The following is a 27,198-nucleotide window of genomic DNA, read 5'->3' as shown; positions in this document are numbered from 1 at the left end:
ATTTTACCGACCTACCATTGTAATATAGACCCCTAAAAGTAAGATCAAAAATATCAAATAATTTTGTTTTAATATCAACCCTTTGTTGGGTACCAAATATTAAATAAATTCCAACTTCTAATAGTCAATTATCTCAAAAACGTTTACATTCAGAAAGAAATTATGAGAACAAAAATTGCCTAGATTATGCAGCAGAATCAAAAATCAGCATAAATTTTTGTCAGTCACAATCAGTTTTAGTTTTCTAGATAGCTGCTGTCCCCCCTTAGTTGATCACCCGGTACAACTCTTTGCTAAAAAGTTATACATTATCACCTAATGAATAAAGCATGACATACGTCTTATGTCCGACAATAATTACTATTGTCTACGAATTTTAAGTACAACCATTTCTATGCTACGGAAGAACTCTAACTTATCTAAGTACCACATAAATTTGTTTCGTTATCAATATCTGCATAATGGTCACATATAAATCCGTAAACCAACATTCAGATTTTACATATAGGTGAACTGTTTCTGACAGTACTAAATCAGCCGAACTATGTATTCTGAACAGTGCGGTACTAACTTACGAGTCTTCGGTCCAACGTCAGCGGACACATGCTCTGGTGGCAATACCGTGTTTATTTTTATGTCTCTGCTGAACAGCCTCTTAAGAAATACCTGCCAAGTTTCCGATCCTTATAGCAGAATTCTTCCCAGGACAGTTCCAGGTTGTACCACAGTGCCATCAATAAGTCATAAATCATAGTGTTTCTGGACCTTACCGTTTTTAGATATGCAGTACGACTTTGTAATTATTGGATCTGGAACTGCGGGTTCTACGGTGGCTGGACGACTTGCCGAAGTGAAGCATTGGAAGATTTTACTGTTGGAGGCCGGAGATGATGAGCCTGTTGGAACTCAGGTGAAGCCCTGAATTTTTCTTTTCATTATCTGACCGATTGTTTTTATAGGTACCATCATTTTTTACCAATTACTTGAACTCTAAAATCGACTGGAATTTTAAAACTGAACCCGAGCCAATAGGTTGTCAAGGATTTCCGGAAAAGAGATGTTCTTGGCCGAGAGGAAAAGTTCTAGGTGGTACTAGTGTGATTAACGGCATGATGTTTATACGTGGTACCCCTAAAGATTACGATAAATGGGTGGCGAGTGGGAATAGTGAATGGAGCTATGATAAGGTAAAGTCTGTTAATGATCTTTTTTTATCTTCCATATCCATAAAATTTTCACATTTTTTCGCTTGCAAATTTTCGACATTATATGACAATTTTTTATACCCTATTGTCAACTAGTAACAAAAATGTAACTTTCTAAAGATAAGTTAAATATGAAGAAATTTATTTTGTCAAATTATAAAATTCAAATCTGTTGGGGTCTTTGTAGGTATTTGTGAGGTCTTGTGAACATTTTATATTATTTTACCTACGACCTCAATGTAAATAGCTAATAACGCAGAGTTTTCCGTTACGTAACGGCCCTCTTTACGCACAGTTTTTGTTAGCTATTATGATATACCTATATTATAAAGCTGTAAAAAAAAAGGCATAGTTTTAAGATCGGCCAAAAACCAAGTAATGCTACTGAAAGTATTACTTTTAATATTAATAATAATTCAACTGAGGTGTATAAGCAATAATGTCACACTTGACTTGCCGAAGTCTCAACAAGCAATAAAACAGATACGCCATTTGTTTTTAATAACTATAATATCACCATAAATCACTATTTTAAGAAAAACACTAACAATTAGATAACATGTTTTTGTGAAATTTTTTATTACATTATTTTTTATTTAGAAGTTATATTTATCATGTCTACCATTTTCTTCCGCCAAATTTTCATGAATTTTAGAATTTTTATCGCCATTTTCTGAGAAAAGTTGTGGATTTACGGCAAATTTAATTTTTGATCTATAATATATAAGCCATAATCTACCTGATAAAAAAAGAAACAACTCGAAATTTGTGGACCTTTTTGTGGAAAAATTGGCATATTTATGTCAATATCTTGACACATGTTTTGATTACTTTAAATAGAACGCCCTGGTATTTTATTTGCTCAGTCGAAAATAGTTATTTACCTGACAAGTGCAGAAGGTAATACTTTTCCGCACAAGACTGCAGTTGCCCGAACGACGCAGAGCGGAGGCAAGCAGTTAAAGGGCGGGAAAGACGCTTTCAGTAAGTGTTAGGTACAAAAATTTTTCTACGAGTATTATTTTTCGTAAAATTGAAAATGGGTTCTGGTGCGATTTAGGTGCCACCGTATTTTAAGTTCTTTTTTGATTAAATCGTTGTCAGATAGTTTATTTAACTTACTTTTGCTAAAATAAGGGTGGATGAATCACTTTCGCACAGGAAAAACTCATATTTTCACGTTATTTCCTTTCTTATGGCATTCTCCATACCAAACATAAACGACTTATTTTTGACCAGCACCACCAGCGTGATTGTTGAACATTTTGTTTGGTGCTTAACAACCCTAGCAACGTTGTCAACCAGAACTGCTTTTCTGTTCAAAATTAGTAATGTCATTCTAATAATTGTTTATTAATTTCTTAAAATGGAAGTTTTCCATATTTTTTCTCTTTTTGAGATCTTAATAATTATTGCTACATATATGAGTCGGCTACTATGGTTAGCACTAGGTTAGCCATGCATCTTTTTCAATACATTTACAAAAAATAAATATTGCCGCTTGTACAAATCGGACACTAAGGTTAGCATTCTCAACAGTAATTATAGGTAGTAAAGTATCACTTTGCATGTAAAAACTAAAAATACTTATTTAATTTACTAATTTTTAAGCTATTTAACGATTAAACCCTTCATGTTCCCCCACCTTCGGTTTGGCAACGTTGCACATTTCCAGTAGTAAGGTGGAGGAAATTTCCTAGACTCAATGTTGCCAGGTCTACCGTTAAAACGGTATAATTACCGTTTTTGTAGTTCTTCTACCGTTCTCCTGTTTTTTTGTATATAATCTAACGTTTTTAATTACGTTATTGCCATTATGTTGGTTGTGGAACTTTTCATATACTTTTTCAGTATATTGAATAGGAAATCTAATAAGGATTCTAAAAATGCGCTTAAAATTCTTCATTTTCTTACTCCAAATTATTCTCTAAAACCACGTGATGTCTGTCACTAATGTCACAATAATTGTCAAAATTTTACTAGAATTTGCAAGAATTACATTTCAATACAGTTCTCGAAACAAGACGATTTTCTAAGATTTAACAGTTATTTTGACAATTATCATTTTATAGTCTAGCTAAATAGTCTTCTCAAATCATGTGACAACTGTCAATAACGTCAAAACTGTCAAACCATGCTCAAAAGTTGCAAAAATCAGGGTTTAGAAACGTTTTCTTACAGTATTTGATATAAAACGTGTTTATGAGATTTATGAATGTTATTTTGCCAATTGTCACGTGACCGTCTGGCTAAATAGTGTTCTACAATCACGTGACAACTGTCACTAATGTTAAAACTGTCAAACCATGCCCTAAAGTTGCAAAAATTAGGATTTAGAAACGTTTTCTTGCAGTATTTGATATAAAATGTGTTTTTGAGAATTATGACAGTTATTTTGACAATTATCACGTGACCGTCTAGCTAAATATTGTTCTACAATCACGTGAAATCAGGATTTAGAAATTTTTTTCTTGCAGTAGGTATTCGATATAAAGAGTGTTTTTGAGATTTGTGATTTTTAACAATGGTCACGTGACTGCCCAGCTAAATTATCCTTTAAAACCACGTGCTGTCACTAATGTCAAAACTTAAAAAACAATTATTAATAAAAAAATTAAAAAAACTGTATTTTTGAAGTATGGTTTTTATAGCAAGAATCATTAAATATTTTGACTTGGCAACACTGCCTAGACTTGGTGTAACCTGAATTGATGTATTGTCACAAAATTCGGGTAAGAGGGGTTTCGTGGTGTAAAAAATTCTGCTCTCATTACCCTTGTAAAATACAGAGGGCGCCACCTGCGACACCTGCTTGTACACATTTAAAACCAAACAACTTTTTTGAGTAATCCTGTATTTCAATTTTCAATAAAGATTTTTATTCTCCAACGTCTTTTACCTACAAAAGGGATACGTGGAAAGATTTGATTTGGGCAGTCGTTTTTGAGATATCCGAGTTGAAAGTCAAAACGTTAGAAAATAGTAAAATAACATGGCAATTGTCTTTACTTTCTGTTTTCAGTCGCGCAAGTTGATTTTCAAGGCCAAAACTCTAAAATGGTGAAATATAATAAAAACTTATTTAGCCAGCTACTTGCAGTCATCCTAGAGACAATTTTCAAGGCCAAAAGTTAAAAAACATTAAAATTCTATGAAAGAAAATTGACTTACTGGACTATATGCAGTCATTTTAGCAAAATATTCACCTGCTTCCGATCTTGGTTGGCGACAGTCTATTGGAGGTGAATGCGCACGGTTTGGCAACGCTACCAAAATCACCTGATTTGACAATAAAAAAACAGTTGTCATTCGGTGTGACAAACGAAAAGCTGTCAGAATTACAGTAAAAGAAAATGATTGAGAACGCCAAAATGTGTCAAATTTAAAGAAACTAAATAAAAAAATGGATGTTTTGACTAATACCTAACCTGCCAATTTTAACATTAAAACTGTCCGTTTTATAGTTATTTAACCAACGAGTGTATTAATAAAAGCGATTAATAAAATTAGATATAAGATAATAGAATATAAGAGTTGATTAGACAAATTTTTCGTCGACTGTAGTCTATAATAAACGTTTATTATCCTAAAAAGTTTCAAAAAACTAATTGTCAGTTGTATACATCATCATCATCATCCTTTAGTGCTACAACTCTGTAATTGGTTTATTATCGTCTCCTTACTTTAAAACAACGATTTGGGTAGTCGTGGGATGAGGAGGGTATTTCTGTTACTGAAATACCTGCTAATTTCTGTTGGGTTGGGTGTTTCTGTTACCCTCCTCATCCCACGACTACCCAAACCGTTATTCTTTAGAAAATTACACTAGAACTGTTTTTTTTTTAATGAGTAAAGGCCGATTATGAGTTCCGGAAAGGTATGAGGTACGAGGTAACAGTAAACCGTAAAAAAAATAAAAAGTTGATATGTCATACATCCATTCATAGTTTTTTGTACCTCGTACCGCTTATCTTGTACAAAACTATGAATGGAGGTGTGACATATCAACTGTTTAATTTCCTTACGGTTTACTGTTACCTCTTACTTCATACCGTTACGGAACTCTGAATGGGCCTTAAGAAATCCTTACGAAAATGTGACAACGTTCATTTTTACATTACTGATTTACCGATTCCATTTTTTTTGTCATTTTATTCTACAGGGTAAAGGCATTTGTGAGTCAAACTAAAATTAGTGTTCTGCAGATACTGGACGATTTCAAGTCTTCTGAAAACAATCAAAATATTGGACTGGTTGATGGCGACTTGCATGGTACCGACGGACCAGTCACTATAGAAAGGTATCCTTACCAACCGGATTTAGCATGGGATCTATTAAAGGCTGGCAAAGAGATTGGTTATAACATTAGTAATGATCTAAGTGGTAAACATCAAACTGGATTTGCCATAGCCCAAATGAATAGCAGGTATTACAAATTATCTTTATACAGGATGGTACAAATTGATTGTAGGATACTTAAAGGGTAGAAAGTACATAAAAATAAACCCCAAAGTGTCATATAAACTATGGTTAAAAATATCTCCCTGAGAAGGGAATGGATAAATTCCGTACAACTTTCCCCTTTTCCACTTTTTTCAAATTTTTCCAAATAACCGAGTTATTGATAGTTGTTGTGCAACATCTGGTGACATCAGTACTCAACTCTATGAGTTAGAAAGTACAGATGGCGTTTCCAAATCTAGGAACAGCCCCATTAATGCCGCATCATTCGGTAAACACCGATCTGATGGTTAAAAATGGTGAGGTTTTGTTTTTTTGTTCACAAATCCCAATCTTCTGACCGGTTTTGCCGTATTACGGCTCATCAGAGAGGCTATAAGGCTTGATAACCAAAGAACAAAACATTCATTCCAGTATAGTCAATTGGATGCCAGAAATGATAGTTGTTGTGCAACATCTGGTAACATATGTACTCAACTCTATAAGTTAGAAAGTACAGATGGCGTTCCCAAATCTAGGAACAGCCCCATTAATTCCGAATCATTCGGTAAACACCGATCTGATTGGATAAAAATGGTGAGGTTTTGTTTTTTGTTTATCAATCCTAATCATCTGACCGGTTTTGTCGTATTACGGCTCATCAGAGACAAGTTTGCGTTTTGTATGTTATAATGTATGGATTTTTATATGTCGATGGATAGCCAATAAAATGAGCTTTCCAACGATATACCTACTTTGCTTGACCGGTTGAAAAGGTTTAAAAATGACCAATATTTTCTGTTCAATTTTCATGGACTGTTTTGTTTGAACCTCAATAAGTTCATTATTTGACTGACATGGTAAGGACTTTAATATGTCAATGGATAGCCAATAAAATGGGCTTTGTAAAAATATGACAACTTTGGTTGTCCATTGTTGTTGACTAAACTGCTCGCCACGTCAACCGGGACAATGATTTTTTTGGGTCATTTGTAAAACTTCGCCATTTCCAAACGAATCAACAGATTTTAATGCGGTTTGGACTGTCATTGGGATTGATTTATTTCCTTTTTACTGATGTAAAAACGTTTTCTTCAATGCACTCTAACTGCCTTATACAGGGTGTGAAAGGAGTGTCTCTTAACACTTTAACTGTCCCTAACCCTGTAGGGTTCTATCGGTCAAGGGAGTCAAAAAAATTATTTATCAATTGGGGACTACTTGAAAATTTCACTTGTTTGCACCCGTTTCTTTTCCACCTTGTATAGTACAATGGCAGTGTATTTAAGTCAGAGTTTTTTCCATCAACCAAGAGCCAATAAATTATGCTCAATGATAGTTCAAACCGCATCAAAATCTGTCGTTTCGTTGAGAAATGGCAAAGTTTTCAAAATGACTCAGACAAATCACTGTCCCGGTGGAGGTGGCTCAACCAAATCAATCGTAAATAACTCGCCAATTTGGTACACTCTGTGTAGACTTTTATACATCAATGGATAGCTAATAAAATTAGCTTTCCAACGATATGGAAACTCTAGTTGGTTGCTTTGTTGGTTGGGCCGCTAAAGGCCGTCAAAGTTGTATGTTTCATTTAATCGTAAATAACCCTCTTATTTGATCCACACTTTATACACTTTTGTAGGTCAGTAGATAGTCAATGAAATGGGCATTGCAAAGATATGATAACACTGGTTGGTAGGTTAAAAACCGTTTGACTGCTAGAAGACGTCAATAATGTTTTCTCTGAATCATGAGAATCCAAGCAACTGAAAAGTTTAGAGAACCTCTTGTAACACTCTCAAGACAAGAAAGTAGTTTGAAAGACACTGGTGACATTTGGGTGTTTCTGAGCTGCAAAAAAAACTTGAATTATGAATTTGGTTTTTTTGTATTATCACCCAAATAATACAAAAAATTTGGGACACCCTGAACAGTAGCTTTAGTTCAGAACGAACCGACATATTTATTTTTTCGTGAAAAGAAGATCACAGTATTTTCTAAATACATTTTGAACAAAACTGAGATTGTAACATATGTTATGGGTAATGTAAATAATTGGGCAATTTTTGTAATGCTCGTGCAGTTCAATCTGAGCTCTTATGATATTGCTTTTACAACAAATTTTAAATCAAAACAGTTCTCACATCATCATCATCATCATCACAATACGTTTATTTAGTAGTCAAAAGTTGGAAACCCGTAAAGAACTTTTTTTAATTTTTAGGAATGGAGTTCGATTAAGTCTTGCAAAGGCTTTCGTGCGGCCCCAACGTAATAATCAAAACTTTCATGTAATGCTAAATTCAACTGCGACAAAAATAGTGATCAATCACCACAATCAAGTCAAATTTGCATCTGCGATTGAATTTATGTACAATGGACGTCGTCATATTGTAAAAGTACTTAAGGAAGTTATAGTGTCAGCGGGAGCGATTCAATCTCCCCAATTGTTACTTCTATCTGGTATTGGCGACAAGGAGACTTTGGGAGCAGCCGGTATTGATCAAGTTCATAACTTACCTGCTGTGGGAAAAGGATTAAAAAACCATGTTTCGTTTCAAGTACCAGCCTTTATTAATATTCCTGAAGACAATCTTTTAAACATGGAAAGCTTAACGCAATATCTTCGTGATCAAACTGGCCCTATGAGCTCCACGGGGATTTCTCAAGTAAGAACCTTTTTTAATTTTAACTTTTTTTAGTACAACATTCAAATTATATAAATTATATGCCAGTCCAGTTAAACTTTTATAATAAACATCAGAGTGAGTAAGCACATGATCAAAAGGGTACGGTGACATTCTTTAGTTCGTTCGATGACCATATGACGTAATGGTCATCAAGAAAATGTGTCTGGTTGCTCCAATTGCTACAGATAGCCAAAGTTCTTGAAAAAAATCGATCTTCGAAAATATTTCGAGAACTACGTCCATCTGTCTTTTGGCAAGTGGTAATTTCTTCAGTGCCTTGGTTCAAACATTACCAGAACTTGGTTTACTTTCATCTCCTTACTTTTAAACGGTTTAGGTAATTGTGGGATGTGGAGGTTTCAACCTCCAAGAGGCTCTGACAGTTTCAAAAATTGTCATTGCGTCATGGATAGTTATAATTTTTTCCATCCATTGCAAATACCATAAATACCATTTGATTTGTTTGAAACATTTTTTTTTAAATGACGTCAACGTCAAAATTTTCATAGCTAATCAAATCACCTGATAGCTACATTATTTGCAATAAAAATGTGTAAAATGGAAAATAACACAAAAACATAAAAAAAGTATATTATAAACATAGGGCTGTGTGTTATCACCCGATCTTTTTAACATATATGGTGAATCTGTGATGAGAAAGTTCTTGGATGAATGGTCTGAAGGCATAACTATAACCGAAAAAATACCACCAACTTGACTTTTGCTGGCGATACCACCCTCATAGCAGCGACAGAAGAACAAATGATAGAACTTCTCAGGCGAGTGGAACATGAAAGCAACTAAACCGGCTTAAAAAATAGCAAAAAAAGACTAAAATAATGATAGTTTGTGGATTTAAAACTTTACAATTAACTGACAGCAATGGAAACTGTGAGGCAGAAATACAAAGACGCATAGGCATAGCAAAAAGAGCCATGACTCGGCTATGCGATGTCCCAAAACATAAAAATGAGACTTGTTAAGACTCTCGTCTTTTCTATTTTCTTATACGGTGTTGAAACTTGGACTCTTCGTGCTTATGAGCAGAAAATCGATGCTTTTGAAATGTGCTGCTGGAGGGAAATGCTGCGAATACCATGGACAGCTCATCACATTAACGTTTCTATTTTAAGTGAATTAATAGAAACCAGATTATCATCAATCTGCAACGCATCCTTTAGTTTTTTGATCATATAGCCCGCCGAGATAAAGATAATTTGCAGTGAGTTATCATATCTAGAAGTGTTGTTGTACAGCAAAACACAGATCGCTCATTGTGTGAAGCTTTTTAAGACGCAGAGGATCGACCAAATGGAAACAGACAGTCGAACGCATTGGAGGAAATCACGATCATCAGCAATGATGGAGCGACTGTAGAGAGAAAGGGACTAAAGTTCCTCTTTTAATCCCGCGGCAAAACGTTTGTAGCCTACTATTTCACAAAGGATTAAAAGGCACTTTAGAATGCAAGAAACTAAAATAAAAAAATCACAAAACAAACAGTAGACCACTTAACGGTACTGTAGTTTCAAGATTAACAGCTCGTATCACTGAGAGTTGTCATTGATTGTTGTTGGCATGGTGGATTTACTCAAAATTTATTGTGCCCTGGAAGTGCTGCTATGGCACAAAACAAATGTCAATCAGTTGTTGTTATCAAACGTCGTCACCAAACGGTGAGTCCAGAAAAATCGTAAAAATGAACATTGAAGAGGCCACCGAAGAAGTCATCGCTAACTTTCTTTCACAGTTCGGTGTTCAACTTGGAACGTACCGCACGTCAGTTTCGTGAGTGCCATTTTTTGCCACTAAGAAACCACGTTTCTTGAAACGGTGTTCAGGGAAATTTGAAGTTGACGACAGAATCCGCAGCCGATCGACTGGAGAAGTGGAAACGTCGATTCCTAAAAGTCTACGGGGAATTGTCTTGTGCGGTGCACTTCCAAGAGGCGGAAAGGGTGAAAACCTAAGAGAAGACCACGTGGATGTGACAGTGACGGTTATAGTTTCCACGAGGAATGACTATATCTTTTGCTCGTGCCTTTGAGCGATTTTTTAGAACTTTTTGTAGCTATCTGGGGCTCAGGGGCTCTAGCCCGACTATCTGAGCCTCTCTCGTGACGAGCTGGCAAAATACCCCTAGCTGGTAGTGCCAAAAAAAACCCAGAAACAACAACAACTTTCTTTCACAAGGTTTACAGGATTACTGAAGATGGTGCGCTGAATAGCATGCGGAACATTTGACAAAACATTGTTTCCTTGTTCAGAAAGTGCCGATGTCTAGTGGATCTAAGATTGATTTTTGTCCAATCCTTTCGTTGAAAATTGACATTGTTCTTTACATAGGGAATGTAAAGTAAATTCTTCCAAACTGAGGAATCAAAAGTGTTCCTTTAATCTCTAAAAGGGCATACAAATTTTTACCAAAAAACTATGAACGCTAGAGGATTTTACCGCGAGTACCAAAGCTTTGAAAAAATAATAAAAAATTGGAATAATTTTTGAACCAAAAGACACTGAACAATTACCACTTACCCAAAACAGATGGGTGTGGTTATTTCATCCAAACGTAAGCCTTTGCTTAATGACAGGTCCAAAGCAAATCTAATTAAAATCAATCAAAATGTTCTTCCAATATTTCTGAAAAAAGATTTTTTTCAATAACTTTAATCATCAATAGCAGTGGAACCAAACCAGATACTTTTTCTTTCGATCCAAAGAATGTCCCAGTATCTTTTTATACAGGGTAATTCAAATTCGACCCTCACCATTGGGATCTCGGAAACTATAAGAGATACGAGAAAGTTTAAATTGGGGCAAAGTTGCGCAATGTAAAGCTCAACCAAATGCAGTTTTAAAAATTTCGATTTTCCGAGTACTTCCGAAGATATCCGAAAAAAACTGAAAATTTGATTTTTTGTTTTTATTTATTTCTAATATTATTTGAAGAGATATTCCAAAACTAAAAGCACCTTTTCATTGCCACTTTTTCTCAGCTATTCGATGATGGATTCAAATTTGCCACACGACGTTTCGTTTTTTGGCAGCCATCATCAACTTTCTTTTTTCTTATGGGCGCCATATTGGATTTTTATCCCACCAAATAGTACGTTTTATTCTGATTTTAGTGATGTATAATAATTTATGATTTGCTTTATAAATAACAAAATAATTCAATAAAAACTATTTTTACTTTAGTTATTGGCTTTGAGTTAATGGGCCGTTTTATAAAATGTCATTATTTGACAGTACTTGTCAAACACGATAATACGGACGATCATTAGAGCTTTTAGAGATTTTTACCTTAGTTAGCTTTGAGTTAATGAGACGTTTTATGAAGATTACTTGGTAGTACTTGTCACACGCAATTGGCCTGAACATACTTAGTCACAAAGGTGTACACGTGACTTGACTTAAACCGGTTTATTCACTCGAAGAGCTTAGGCCACTCGCTACGCTTGTGGACCTAGTTGTTCTTTTCGTGAATAAAAAATGGTTTAAGTCACTTGCTGCAAAGTAAGTACTATTAAATCACTCTGAATGACATTCGCCTATTTACAGATGTAAACAAACAAACATCAATGTTACATCTACGGGGCGCGGTGCAAATTTAATAGAACTGTAATTTTAGTTTTTTTTTTAATATAAGAAGTCGAAATTTAATAAAATACTGTATGACACGTGACTTAAACAAGTTTATTCACTCGAATAAATATGAATGAATAAAAAATGGTTTGTCACTTCCAAAATAAATAACTATAAACTTGCACTTAACATTATACAAAATTGAAATTTGGCAAAAAATGAAGTTCTTAAAATGATGATCTTTCTTTTGGAAACATAAATAAGCCTTTTAAGTTAGAGATAATGCTAACAAATCTCTTTTTCTGATTAACCTAAATAGTTCAGCAATGCTTGTATAATAATAACATTTTCTGCGGGGGTTTCTTTTCTAGATACATTTTTAACTATGAATGACGCTCTAATGATCATCCGAATTATCGTGTTTGACAAGTACTGTCAAATAATAACATTTTTTAAAACGGCCCATTAACTCAAAGCCAATAACTAAAGTAAAAATAGTTTTTATTGAATTATTTTGTTATTTATGAAGCAAATCATAAGTTATTATACATCACTAAAATCAGAATAAAACGTACTATTTGGTGGGCTAAAAATCCAATATGGCGCCCATAAGAAAAAAGAAAGTTGATGATGACTGACAGAAAACGAAACGTCGTGTGGCAAATTTGTATCCATCATCGAATAGCTAGGAAAAAGTGTCAATGAAAAAATGCTTTTAGTTTTCGGATATCTCTTCAAATAAGGTTAGAAATAAATAAAAACAAAAAATCAAATTTTCAGTTTTTTTCGGATATTTTCGGAAGTACTCAGTAAATCAAAAATTTTAAAACAGCATTTGGTTGAGCTTTAAATTGCGCAACTTTGCCCCAATTTAAACTTTCTCGTATCTCTTATGGTTTCTGAGATCCCAATGGTGAGGGTCGAATTTGAATTACCCTGTATAGCATACTAGACACCCTGTATATAAACAACATTATTTCTTCAAGGTCCGGTACTTTAACTTCTAGATAAATTTATTCTTAGGATAATGTTTATAAAAGTTACGACATTGACCAACAGTAGCGTCTGATTTTACGGTTTCTATAAAAATTATCTTAAGAATAAAATTATTCTGAAGTGAAAGTACTGGCCCTTAACAAAACAGACCATTTTCCAGTTTGGTCTTAAGCCTAACTTTACTAAAATTTATTAAACTGCTGCGTTAGGTTACTGCAAGAATTAGTTCCAACTATACCACAACCGAAGACCCAGATATCCAATTCTACTTTGGGGGACTACTTGCTGATTGTGGAAATGGACTACCGCGGGATTTAAATAACAACGATGAGCCACAAAGCAATACCAATCCACAGCGCATTTATATTTATCCCACATATTTGCACAGCAAAAGTCGCGGGTAAGTTGAAAAAACTCTTAGGTAATATTTATTATAACGTTTATTTTAACTTTATACAGCTATATTGGTTTGAATTCCAATGATCCATTTGCTCCTCCAAAAATTGTTGCAAATTATCTGTCCGAACCTCAAGACGTTAGGGGCCTAGTAGCAGGAATTCGAATTGCTCAACGTCTCTTAAACGCATCAATTTTGCTTGATAAGTACCAAACTCGACTAGAACGATTACCATATGGTACATGTGAAACCAAACATCAGTGAGTCAAAATTTTCAAAACATCCATGACATCCCTCATGATTTAATTTGTATAATCAAAATTAGATGGAACACCGACGAGTTCTGGGAATGCGCCGTTAAATTCCAAACCGGGCACGAAAACCATCAAGGCAGTTCTTGCAAAATGGGTAGAAAAAATGACGGACAGTCGTGCGTAAACCAACAGTTACAACTGCATGGTATTGAAAATATCAGAGTTATAGATGCCTCTATTTTTCCTGACTTACCTTCAGCTAATCCTCAAGCAACCATTATCATGGTTGCCGAGCGTGGTGCGCGGTTCATTAAAGAAAATTACTTAAATAGAATAAGACGCAAATAAAATTACGTTTCTCCTTAATGACATATTTGGGTGGCGAACAAATCTTTTAGATGTAGAAATGTATAACTTTATGTCATACTAGTGACATGCACATTACACTATGCAAGTTCAAAACATCACACACACACAGACGTTGCAACCATCAAAATAATCAAAAATAGTATGATAATATCACAAATAAAATGAGAATTTTCCTGCGTAAATTAATCAAGTATATGGCGATTTTAAGGCGTTGCGAACATATTATAATTATTAATTGTTCATTTACTGTTTGACGAAGTGAGAACGGTGCAAAATACCTTGGGCATGATTGAATTCATGCTAAAATATAAGTTGTTCGAAAGGAAGAATTTAAAGTGGCTTACAAAAGTGTTCAATGCGATCTTAGATACGGACTCATACCCACGGAGTCAAATCTGAATTTGTTACCCTCCCCAAAAAGCCTATTGCAAAGAAATGTAGCGAGTTTCGAACAGTAAACTTGATGAGCCATGTAATAAAGATAATCCTGAAGATAATAAATCACAGTAGAGTCTTTAAACTATGTGAGGATCAGATGTCTGAGACCATATTCGGCTTTCGGCTTCAGACAAGTGCTGTAGGTACTAAAGAAGCTCAATTTTCGATCCAGGTGCGGTTTCAGTGATGCAGAGTCGTCAACTGCAATGTATGAGTATACGCATGTTTCGTAGATTATAGGAAGGAGTTTGTTCTTCAAAAAGCTGTCCTGTATGGGAAGGACCTCAAAATCAGCAGAAAACTTTACTGGAATCAGACGGCTCTGTGTCAGGGTAGACAGAAAGACAACAGAGGAGATACAAATATTCCATGGTGTAAGGCAGGGATGCATACTATTTCCTGTAATTACTCGAAATACATCTCCACAGAAGCCCTGCAAAGTATTGAAGCTGGAATGCTGCTAAATGGAAAACGATTGAATAACATAAGGTATGCAGATGGTACCGTTATTTTTGCAGACAAGCTCGCTTCCATACAACTCCTAATGGACAGTGTTACATCAAATAGTAGACATTATAGTCTAGAAATAAACACAAACAAACCGAAGTTTATGATAAACAATAGAAACCAAAATATCCGCTATATTGGCAGATGGAACTCCTTTAGAAAAAGTCACCCAATGCATGTACTTGGGTATAAACATAAATGAAAACTGGGACCAGTCTGTGGAAATCAGAACGCGTATTGTAAAAGCAAGAACAGCATTTGTCAGGATGAAAATAGTATATTACATACTCAGGTGTATCATACAAAAGTGTTTGATTTCGGTCGAGAAATTAGGTGAACTTTATCTCAAGACAGAAATTAAACTTTACACCGTGCTTTGTATAAGTACTATTTTTTAGTTGAAATCACACAAATCATTCAGTTGAAATTTTGATCGCTAATAGTCTCTAACAATAAGGTAGTATCCGTACGAGTAGTTAAGACTTCAACCATAATAAACGACTGGTGACGACTCTTAACTGTAAAAAGTAAGCCCAGATATGACAAAAAGCATATTGACATTCAATTTTCATCTTTCCAACTGCTTTACACATAAGATGGACATAAAACTAGACTATTGCCAGACTACGTGTTTTCGATCCTTTTGTATGAGATCGAATCGTGAACGCATACGGAATCTTCCTCCAAGAAACTTGAGGCAGTTGAAATGTGGCTATACCGAAGATAACTAATACGGAAGTGCTGAGAAGGATAGGAATGTAAAAAGAAGTCCTGGATACAGTTAAGACTCAAAATCTACTGGGACATGTAACGCGTAATGAGAGCAGATATGACTTTTTGCCGAAGATCTTCCAATGCAAGCCCACATAGCACAAACATATACCAGATTTATACCGGGTATATCCTTTTATACCTGAGTATATAAGAAGTCATAAGTCTGGAATATATCAGAGATGTGAAAATGCATACCAGGCACATGCCTGGCATGATACTTTGGCCGCTGATTGCATGTTCTAGGTGTAGACTCTTATGTACTGGAACATTCAATATATCATTTGGAATATTTATGGCGTGTGTCTTAACTAACCAAGCTCACATACCAGGTATATGTTTGTAAGCATTTTAAAGATACATTTAATATGCCATTTGGAATATATTTAGCAGGCCCATACCCAGCACGTTTTTGAACACCAGTTAAATGTACTTGTCAAAACTAAAATCGATAACACGCCTGGCATGTGCCAGGCAGATCTCAAATGTTATATGCTTTATCGAATGTACTACGCATATTATACCTTAAACGTTAATATGCTTTCTGTGCTATGTGGGAGGTGTATTGAGCTAGAGGAGTGGGCAGAAAGAGAGTATTGTGGTTGAAAAATTTAAAAACGTGATTCAACCAATCAACCACTCAGCTATTCCGCGCTGATAACAAAGCCTCAATAGCCAACCTGATAGTCAACATCCGGAACGGATAGGAACTTTAAGAAAAAGGATATTTTTCCTCTTTTAGCCGGATCTGAACTTCTGCGTTTCCAGCGCAAAACTCTACCAACTGTGCTACCAAGGCAAGAGCGCACCAGTCTTCCGGCGCAAAACGAGAAACCCAGAGGTCACTGGTTCAAATCCGCCTGAAGACAGAAAAAAAAATTTAAAGTTTTATTTGCAACTCCATAAAATTTCCTTGTACTTGATTGATTTACGGACGAAAATCCTCATTTGATTTAAAAACTGGCTTTAGTATTGCGGACCAGACTCCTCCTTCTCTATCACTGGCGATATTAACATATTTGGCGATCCTTAGGTGTCAAGAAAATTTGGGTTTAATGGTTTCGGTTGTGAATGATTTCTTCTTTCCCCATCTGTCATCCTTTATACACTAAAGTCTAAAAATTAACTAAAAATTGATTCCCGACAAGTGGAGCGTACTAATGTGCCTTGATATCTCAGTTGGTAGAGAGTTGAGCGAGAAACACAGAGGAAACACAAAACAGAAATCCGGCTGAAGACAGGCAGTTTTTATTTGATTTTTATTTAATGTCCGAAACGTCATACAATTTCTATGTACTTGATAAAAATTAAAGTGACAAACATCACATTCAAAACATTTACCTCTCGGTTCTGTTGTTACGTCAACCTATTTTTGTAATGCTCGCAATGGCTCGTATATGTATTACCTTCTTAGGCCAGTTAGTCTAAGGCCAATATCTACGTATGCACATAAGCTAGGCATGTACACTAAGCTATGTTTAAATGAACCATTCATTACTCATTGCAAGCAAATAAACATTTAAGCTGATTTAATGTTGAGCCTACTATTTTGTCGGCTTTAATTGCTAAGTTAGGCTGCAATATTTTTTTTTTGATTTTCAGTTTCTCATTCTTCTAATTTTTATTCATTGTTTTGAAAATAAATCGCAAAAGTAGAGAAAATCTGTCTAAATAACACGAAACCTGTTATGTAAATATCACTTAAGATCCGTACTATAGTGAGCCTGGACTAATTGCCGAGCTATAAATTCCGAACATTTTTTAACTTTTTTTTGTGTCAGTTGTTGGTCAAAATTACACGTTTTTGGATACAAATTAAAATTTATTCAAGTGTTTTTATTTCTACCTCTACATTTTCGATTACAGTTTATATTACATACATACACAACAGGTTAAGAGACTGGGAATACAATCACTCAAAAAGCGACTCTCTCACAATGCGTTTAATATTAAGCATTGAATGAATTGGGATGAACTAGAAATTATAATGGAATTAGATGCGACGACTTGAAACTATTCACGTATGGCAATCTTTCGAGCGTCTTACACTACATAGGTCAGAAAGCCTTTGACATGATTTGCGACTAGACTGTACCTACCGATCTATACACGAACTCATTTAAGCACCTACAAGTCATTTTAGAAGATTTTTACGCCTCTACGTCCCTAGAGATTGCTAAAACTATACAAATCTCAACAGAGAAAGCAAGAAGACACAAAGTTTTTACAAGACTACGTTGTGACTAACTGCAGATATTGCAGCTATCAACTGCAATATCGGATTAGAAAAATTCGTTACGTAACAAGTTCGTGTTTGGACTTGGAAGCGCCAGGATTCGATGGAAAACTTGGACTTTGACAACGCAGTACGGACAGCAATCTTTTTTTCTTCTTTCCTTCTTGCCAGAAGGGTAGTGATCACATAGGCAATTCTAATATAGTGTTGCAGCTTTCCTTACCAGTTCTCTCCACTAGCAGCTTTCCATACCACTTCTCTAAAACTTGTTCCAAGGCTTTCTTTTTTATTTTATCATGTTTTCTGGAAACGACCTCTTGGTCTCCGTTCCCCTTTGTCATAGACAACCAACCGCTCTAAATCATCATTATCACGTCTTGTAACGTGACCGAAGTATTTTAGTAGCTTGGTTTTCACTATTTGGGATAGTCGCCGTGGATCCTTAATTTCCCTAAGGACAAACTCGTTCGTTTTCCTCGCCTTCCGTAAGACTCAAAGCATTCTTCTCCAGCAGGCATTTCGAATGCATCTATTTGTCTTGTGCTTTAATGGTCCACGATTCCTCTTTGTACAGAAATATTGGGAATATTATAGTTTCAACTATTATCTTTTTGGTGTTTAGAATGATAGCACTGTCTTTTCCAGACTCTTCCAGGAGTTTTATTTTTTGTGTGCAGCCTCCTTGGTTTGTTATTAGTACACCCAGGCAAACAAACTGATGTACTCCGCTTCGCGTTGTTCGTGCATATCCAACATTCAACCATCATGTGTACAAGACTTACTTTGCCCACTTGTTAGGCAACGTACCCCCTTTTTTCTCTTTTCGTTTTTTTCTGAGTGGTTTTAGTTTTCCAATACCGACCAGTACCTTTGCTGACCTGCTGGGTATGTCACAACCACAATTTCTGCTAATACAGCACATACTTTATTTCAATAACACAATCGCTCCGTACCCTGGTAACCTTGCAATTCGTTCAATGAACGAAAGCCGAAGCATGATGTTATCCTTGATAGTTTTTGAAACCTTTCTTCAGTTACATTTTTGACGCAAAATTGCCCCCTTCGAAAACCACCGATGGGAATATTGGGTAGAACCGTTTGGGGGTGTAATGGGAACATTTCTCACCCGCTTATATCTTACACCTATAGGGGATCGTGTGGCCTATACGTATACCCGAACAGCTTTAGGGTATCCTGGTTGATATTTGATTGCGGGGGATGTTTCTTGGAGGCATTTTTTCTCAATCTTTTAAAAAATGATGTTATTAAAAGTTATTTTACTACGATCCCTAAAGAAAATAAAACTTCTCTTCCTAACGAAAACAAACATATTCTTGGTAACAACACCTCCTTTTTCTTCCATCAGGTACTATTTATTATCCAACATTATTAACATATTATTTAACTGCTGCTTTTTCCATAAAACATAACATTGGTCGTAGAAAAAATTAGAAGCGCAATTTTGTGCTTCTAATTTAGTAGGTACACCGCCTTTTGCACCATCGAACTTAAAACCCTTTCACACATTCACTTTCATTAGCTTGTGAGTAGTTTATGATGATTACATATTTATATTCAAAACAAAACTGCAAAACTGTGGTGTAAAGGTAATTGTGGGAACTGAAATGTCACAAAATACCTAAGAATAACCTGACATAATAAACTATAATTTATGAAAAGCGAACTTTAGTATATTGTACAACAAGGGGGAAAAAGATGTCCCTAAGGCGGAGTACTCAATCGGACGAGGGCGATATGGACAATTCGCCCGAGTTTTACAGGCTATATTTTCTACGACTAATTGGAATTACTTACCAAATTTCACACAAATAAACTCTCAATGTTTGAAACGTTTCCGTGTTTACATTATCACTTTTGACGCAGCCAAAGTTTGACCGGTGTCAAACTTAAATAACTTCGTCTTTTAGGTTGAGATGTTGAATGGATTTGATTCATTGTAAATTGTAAGTTTGTATCATTTGCTTTATCATATAATAAAGTAGATGTTTTTATTCTTTAATTCAACACTAACTGAAACTTGAACGGCTTTTTCATTGCCTTAAAACATAAGCCAAAATGCAATGTTTTGATGCCAACTGTCAGTGAGGATGACAATCAGAAGAATTATTTTGTTTACGTTCAAGTTTAGCTGTAATTGGTCTATTTCTTTACGCACTCTGAAGATTGTCTGTGATTGGTCTATTTCTTTACGCACGCTGAAGATTGTCCAGGATTCTGTATTCGTTCAACTGTTGGCAATTGCCTACTTATCCGTTCTCTAAACTGTTAAGTAATGAACCAATATGTAGGAGTAGAAAAAGTACTTTGTCACTTCAAACTAGACTTGAGCTAATCGAAAATTTTAATGGTGAATGGTTATTAACAATAGCATATGACATTTTTTAATTTAAATTTCAACTGAAATTGGTTGTAAATGTAGCTTAGTGTGTGTAGTGGGACTAGAGATGGGTTATTACCGGTTTTTTTCTCATTTTACTGGCTTTATACATATAGCGGATTAATCAAGCAACTTCAGAAATTAACATTTGAGGAACTGAAATCAAGTTTTCTATTCTGCTGACGATGCAACTTTTGTTATTGCTGATGCTCGCCCTATGGGACTTGGAGCTTTATTATGCCAAAATTCAGAAATCGGCCCTAGGATTATTGCTTATGGGCATCGCAGTTTTTCTGGTCGTGAACAAAAGTACCATTTAACTGAAAAAGAAGCAATGGCTCTAGTTTGGGCAGTGGAGCTTTTTCATAGATATTTATTTGGTAAAAAGTTTGACCTGATCAACGATCATAAGCCTTTAGAGTTTATGTTCTCTCCTAAACACACTATTTTGTGCTAGAGGAGATAGGTGGGGTATGCGAATTTAAGTTCATGATTTCAACGTAATCTACAAACCAAGAAGGTCGAATATTGCCGATCACGCCTACCAATAAATAATCGACAGCCAACTCATATTTTTTGAAGACTGTGTTGAACAATTTGTGAACCAAATTTGTACTGCTACAGATACAAATGGCATAGGAATATCCATAAATGTAGGTGATCAAGTTTTAGTGAAAGAGGAGAGAAAGGTGAACAAACTTAGTGCCCCATTTAAAAAAGAATTATACACAGTAACAGCCAAACATCAAGGTGGCGTGAGATTAATAAGTCCATTACAACTGGTGATGTGATACGACGGAACATTGCACAATTAAAACTTTATCCTTCCAGCTTAAACCCTCCTACATTGACAGCTTACAGTGAAGAAGAATCCGAAGAAAATTGTCAGCCAGCAATCAGTGTATCTTCACAACAGTCTGTACCAAATCTAAGGATCAAATTAGGTGACCAACCATCATGCTCCATCGTGGACACATGATCTTGAAGCCAAAAAGAGAGGATGTAGGAGTATCGATCCGTGGATGACTGATGCGCGACTGCGCGAGTGACAAGTGTTTGAGTAGCATTCTATGTAATGGCAATGTAGGGCAGTTTCTGTTAAAACGCCGTTAGTTTAAAGTGTTATAATAGTTCTGTTATTTTTCTAAGTAATTATAGTTATTGTTATTAGTGTAAATGGTTTGAAAATGAAATGAAATTTTATATTATGTCAAAACAATATTTTTTATAGATGTTGCCAATAGTTGCGTTTGTTTCCCATTTTCCTACAATATTGTGGTTCAATTCTACCTTGAAGGTTACAGCATTCATTAAGAGTTTAGTATTAATTATACTTTATATTACAAAGCTTCAAAAATTACAGAAAATAATTAATTAATAATAAAATCTATTAAGGTTGTCACGTCCTGGTCCGAATTACATGTCAGAAAAACTTAAAAGATACAATATTGCAGCAGCGCATGCGCACTCGAAATGTTTGACCAATATTTCTTATCGGCAATCTTTTTCGAACAAAACTAACGGTATATAACCTCTAATTTGATTTGCACATAGCCTACTCATCAATGAATAAAAAAATATAGCAGGAAGGAGCAATAGCAATCAAAGAGGGAGACAAAAATCGTTCAGTATGGCGGCCGTAAACTGTCAGAAAATCAGTGACGATAATCAATCTGCTGTTGCCCACTATTCACAAATCCACGCGTCAATAATAATTCAACTAATTTAAGTTTGCAAAAATTAACCTTTAACGGACCGAAAAGCAAAACCAACAAAAACAACATATTATTGCGGTTTTTAGCTAACTTCACATACCACCAAATATAAACAAAGCTGTTTTACGACTAACTTCGGAAGTTTCATTCAACTGTGCAGTAGGCGAATGTGGGGGACAAATATGGCGACTTCCGTCTCGGTCGCTTAATGCATAAACGGGGTATTTGCTACCTCTTGATACTTGGTCTTTTTGCTCGAAGCTAGCGATTATGCTGCCTGGCGGTAGTTTGGCCAGTTACATCTGCCTACTTTAGTTACGTTTTTTCGAAAAAAACGCTAGTGTAGCCGTAACATAAAGTAGGGTTGTCGTTCGTGAATAAACTGTTTTTTTTCGGAAAAAACCTTGGGTTTCAGTTTAAACCAGAGACGTAAAATTTCCGGAAAATTAAATTTATGGAAATTTTTCTAGAAAATTCCCGGTTATTTTCCGGAAAAATTGAAAAGTCTTAAATTCAAAAATGTAAGCATTTATCCTGTATAAGAACGTATTTGATATATGATGTATTGTATAAATGTCATGAATGACAAGTGACAGATGACGGTAGATAGATGATAATGGGGGGGTGAGTAAAGCATTATGGGGTTGTGGGAAATTATCTCAGTTCTTAGTGGTTCTTAGTATCCAAAATAGATTTGAGCTAGGTTGTTCAGGTTCGAAGTCAAAACACATCCACTTAACACTTTAAATTAAGGTTTATTAACTCAACACAAAACGATTCACAACATTACTTATGTGTAACTACTTTCTTAAACTAAAGAATATGAAATAAATGGTTTGCGTAATGTGATTTGCTTTTTTGTTGCGAGTCAGTTCCGCGTGTTGAAAAGATTGAGTCGGATTGTTGGTTAAACTTAAGTTAGGTTAGTTTTTACTCTTTCTTTCTACCCTTCATCCAAAGCAAACATCTACTTTTGGGAAGCCGCCACAGGGTATAGTTCCCCATTGGGTTGAAGTGAGCGAGAGAATGACAGGGATGGCGCATGACGTTGATGTCATGTGGACTTGCCTGGGGCGTGTTGCCTATTGACCGATAAAGTGTGTTTCGTCCCGGGAGCTGTCTTTGGACTCGTCAGTTAGGCTTGACCAGCTCCGTGCCTTATACACACGATTGAAGATGACTTGTAACTACTATATGTAATTAAATCGTGACTGAAATGCGGGTCTGATGTTAGCAGAGTTTTTGATGCGTGGTGCCATCTGTGTGAACGTGTGCGAAGTGAGTCGCCACAGTACTCCCCTTCCACTGACAACGAAGGTATGATGGAGTAGTGAAGAGTAATAGTGGATTGACCGAAGGCAAGGACGAAGTTGGTACCGAGTTGGGGCTGTGCAGCGATGGACTTGAAAATGCGACCGTGTTAGCATTGAAAGTGATTCCATATTATCTGCAGCCAGAAGATTGCGTGTTGCTTGTCGAGGGTCACCAATTATGGGGGTGTAGTTCCCATAGGGTTGAAGTGAGCGAGAGAATGACAGGGATGGCGCATGACGTTGATGTCATGTGGACTTGCCTGGGGCGTGTTGCCTATTGACTGATAAAGTGTGTTTCGTCCCGGGAGCTGTCTTTGGACTCGTCAGTAAGGCTTGACAGCTCCGTGCCTTATACACACGATTGAAGATGACTTGTAACTGCTATATGTAGTTAAATCGTGACAGACGATGTGGGCTTGATGTTAGCAGAGTTTTTGATGCGTGGTGCCATCTGTGTGGACGTGTGCGAAGTGAGTCGCCACAGCATCATTCACATAAACTTTATGGCTATTGCAACGGTAAGGTATGTGTACTGTTAAAGGTTAAGTACATTATAAACTAATATACTGTTCACACTTATATACTGCCGAATTAATAACTTAATAGTAGTGCAAAACCTATCTAGCTTTTAGCTTTTACTCCTAAGTTTTACCACCTTAATACAAGCCACCAATAAGGAGATCCATTTCAAACGTTTGACAGAATCAGATGCGTATTTTTGTTGTCAATTAACTTTCAAAATTCGAAAATTTGAAAGAATGCATTTTTGTATTTGTTTATGTCTTGTGTTTCTGAAATCCTAACCTGATTCCTATTTTCTAATTTTAATTTTGAGATTATTGTGAATGATGTCATTTGTCTACTTCTTGCAGTGCAATTGCCATTAACAGTACAAATGCACTGCATGTTATGTGAACGTTACTTAATCTGAAGGTTCTTACTTTTTGGGGAAAGTACGTTTTTTATGTTATCTGGTGCTTTGTGCCCATTATTGGAAAAACTAATTAAAATTTATAAAAAATACCACTGTGTTATTAACCGTTGGACGTTCTAAACCTCCCCTTACAAAAAAAAAAATGTTTTTTAATTATTTGTACCAACCATGCAATATCAATCAAAGTTATCTCATTATAATGCATGATAAGTTTGACAATAACAATTACAAGTTTGACAGTTATTTTTCCTATCAAGGAAAATTTTCATTTAAGTATGAAGTAATTTTCCGGTAAATTTCCAGAAATATTTTTCTTCTGACCCATCTCTATCTCTAAATGTGACAGAGGCCAGAACAATCGTTACAATACGAAAGAAGATGACAGATGTAGATACCGCCTCTAACCTTATTTCCTATATTTACTTTTTCATTTTTATAAGTTTTGTTTTATTTATGCTTTAGATTGATATGTAGGTAGATATGTGGCTTTGGTTTTTCTAATACCTTATTAAAGATAAGTGTGATTTTAATAAAATTTAAATATTGCAAATGTAAATTGCCAATAAGGTGAATTGTCCATGTTAAACATGTTAAAAATTACTAGAAAATTTGTTTCTGAGAATGTTTATGTATTCTTGGGTATAATAATTGGACTCTATATGTCATCATTTATAAGTACTTCTCTGGATATTTCCTGCGATACAGATGGAAATCCATTTAAAGTAAATAGCAGACTGGCACAGGAAATTATAAATAGTTCCATTAACAAGCTTGAACCGAGAATTTTACCTGAGAAGAAAAAGGGGGAAACAAAGTCCAATTTTGTAAGACCCAGATACTACTCAACAGAATTGGGAATTAAAGAGAAGTTATTTGTTGGAATTTTTACTTCTGAAGACAAAGTCAACACTCAAGCAGTACATATTAATAAGACTATTGGACATATAGTTGATAAGATTAAGTTTTTTATTACTGCCCAATACAAGTTAAAAAGCAAGTTCAACCTCACAGGTAAGAATTGATTGTTTAAGTGTTGCTCTATACAACAAGAAAATTTATTTTAGGTTTGGTTGGTTTTACAGATGCTCGAAGCAAATACCGACCATTTCAGGTTATTAAATATGTTGCAGACACTTTTGTCAATGATTATGACTACTTCTTTTTTGCTAATGATTACACCTTTATAAATGCTCACAAATTGAAAGCAGTTGTGAGTAAAATAAGTATCAGTATGGACTTGTATTTAGGATCTAATTTTGCTGAAAGCAGTTATTGTAACTTAGGTAAGTACCTAGAATGGTTTGTACAAGGTGTTAGGTAATATACAGGGTGGTCCAGTTTCCATGGCCGAAACTTCAGACAGTGATAGAGAATCGAAAAATAATATGAGTTTGCATTATAAACTATATTCGAGAAAAGCTTTGTCAAAGAAATACAGGGGGTTAAAGTTTTATATATTTTTTAGTTTTTGCTTTATAGTTCTTACAGTTTTAGAGCTATTTAGCTCAAATTTGGACTAGATGTATCTTGTCATGCCCTACATCACTGGATATAAAATAATTATTCTAATAACCCTCTTCTGAGCAACAAAACAATCCTGAATACCTGCTACCCCAAAAAATTATTCCATATTTTAATATGGATTCGTAATTTGCAAAATACAATATTTTCATACATTTGTCACAGATATATCTGCTAATCACTCTAATGCCATAACAGACAGAGTTTAATTTTTTAAATCATTTATTTATATGAAAAGACCAATCCAAATGCTGATCCCACCCACAGATCCAAGAACTTTGTATTATCTGTTACAGGAAAGCTGTCAGTCCCTATATTTACATGATTCGTTTTTTCATCTGGTTTGAAATAGTAGTACATTAGTCTTTTGAACGTTTATGATTAGACGATTTTTGGCAAACCATTTACTTACTGTCTCCATAAGGTGATTGGTGTTTGTTGAGAGTTGACAAAGATTGTCGTTCATAATTAACAGACTAGTATCATCTGCATAATTAATTATTTCTTGCTTAAGACTTTGTATCAGACAACAGATGTCATTGATGAAAATTACAAACAGGAGCGGTCCCAATATACTGGGCTATGCCATGATCATTATATAATCTTTTTGAATTACAACTTTGAGAATTTTTACATATCTTTACTATTTGAGCTGGTTCAAAAAGATATGATTTAAGCCATTAAGTCCCCTTATCTCATATCTGTCTAGTTTATAAAAAGTATACTCCTATCTAGACTGTCGTAGGCCTTTGATAAGTCCAAAAAAAAACCAAAGGCTGCTTCTTTATTTTCAAAGCCATTTAAGATTAATTGTGTGACTGTGACAACTGACAATCATTCAAAATTTTTTTTATTCTTTTACACATAGCCTGTTCAGAAATTTTAGAAAATCCAGGTAAGAGACTAATAGGCCTGTAGCTGTTCATCTTATCAATGTCGCCGTTTTTGTACAGCGGTTTAATTAGTGCTAGTTTTAAATCGGTTGGAAACACACCATTTTTAAATGAACTGTTGATTAGATAACATAATAATGCCTTTAATATCGGAATACTGTCCTTTATTATCTTTGTTGGTATTTCATCTAAACCGCTGCTCTGCTTATTTTTAATATCTGCAGCTAATTCACAAAGTTCTTGGGGTGTTACAGGCAACAAAAACATAGATTGGTCGTTGTGCGGGATATCACATGTATATGGAAAAGAGTTTATATTTTTTAGTTGATTTGGGATTACGGATATTAAGAACTCATTATATTTATTTGCAATTGTTTTCGCACTTCCTTCTAGTAATATTTCTTCATTTGACACTCTCTCGCCTGTGATTTCTTTACTGATGGTCCACATACTTTTTATTTTGTTGTCTGACTGGATAAGTCTATTTTCATATTTTAGTATTTGAGCGTCATTTAGTAACTTCTCATATTCGACTT

The 27,198-nt window shown here is 35.1% G+C and overlaps 2 protein-coding genes across 4 annotated transcripts in view; both read left to right on the top strand.

The window, feature by feature from the left end:
* The first annotated feature begins 496 nt into the window (after positions 1 to 496).
* Positions 497 to 17,477, top strand: LOC145726450 (glucose dehydrogenase [FAD, quinone]-like). Its single transcript, XM_081975522.1, has 8 exons — positions 497 to 716; positions 780 to 910; positions 960 to 1,187; positions 5,411 to 5,631; positions 7,870 to 8,314; positions 13,126 to 13,316; positions 13,376 to 13,573; positions 13,639 to 17,477. Exons 1-8 carry the CDS (start codon positions 545 to 547, stop codon positions 13,913 to 13,915), a joined length of 1,863 nt encoding a protein of 620 aa, XP_081831648.1. The 5' UTR covers positions 497 to 544; the 3' UTR covers positions 13,916 to 17,477.
* A 7,188-nt stretch (positions 17,478 to 24,665) lies between these two features.
* The window catches only part of Chpf (Chondroitin polymerizing factor), a 33,854-nt gene continuing 31,321 nt past the window's right edge, over positions 24,666 to 27,198 (top strand). For 2 of the 3 annotated variants that reach the window (XM_081975045.1, XM_081975044.1), the window contains exons 1-2: positions 24,667 to 25,259; positions 25,313 to 25,531. In XM_081975045.1, the coding sequence (XP_081831171.1) occupies positions 24,827 to 25,259; positions 25,313 to 25,531 (652 nt within the window). In that variant the 5' untranslated portion in view covers positions 24,667 to 24,826. Of the gene's footprint in view, positions 25,260 to 25,312; positions 25,532 to 27,198 lie in introns of all 3 variants that reach the window. The other variant, XM_081975046.1, reaches the window with a different exon arrangement.

This window comes from Ips typographus, linkage group LG3 (assembly GCF_016097725.1).
Source record: "Ips typographus isolate SLU linkage group LG3, UJ_Ityp_2.0, whole genome shotgun sequence".
NCBI lineage: Eukaryota > Metazoa > Arthropoda > Insecta > Coleoptera > Curculionidae > Ips > Ips typographus.
This window is presented reverse-complemented; position numbering and strand designations above follow the sequence as displayed.

Coding starts and splice junctions, on each gene's coding strand:
- LOC145726450 (XM_081975522.1), top strand. CDS start 545: ATGTATTCTGAACAGTGCGGTACTAACTTACGAGTCTTCGGTCCAACG. Junction 1,188..5,410: donor GTGAATGGAGCTATGATAAG/GTAAAGTCTGTT, acceptor AGTGTTCTGCAG/ATACTGGACGATTTCAAGTC. Junction 5,632..7,869: donor ATAGCCCAAATGAATAGCAG/GTATTACAAATT, acceptor TTTAATTTTTAG/GAATGGAGTTCGATTAAGTC.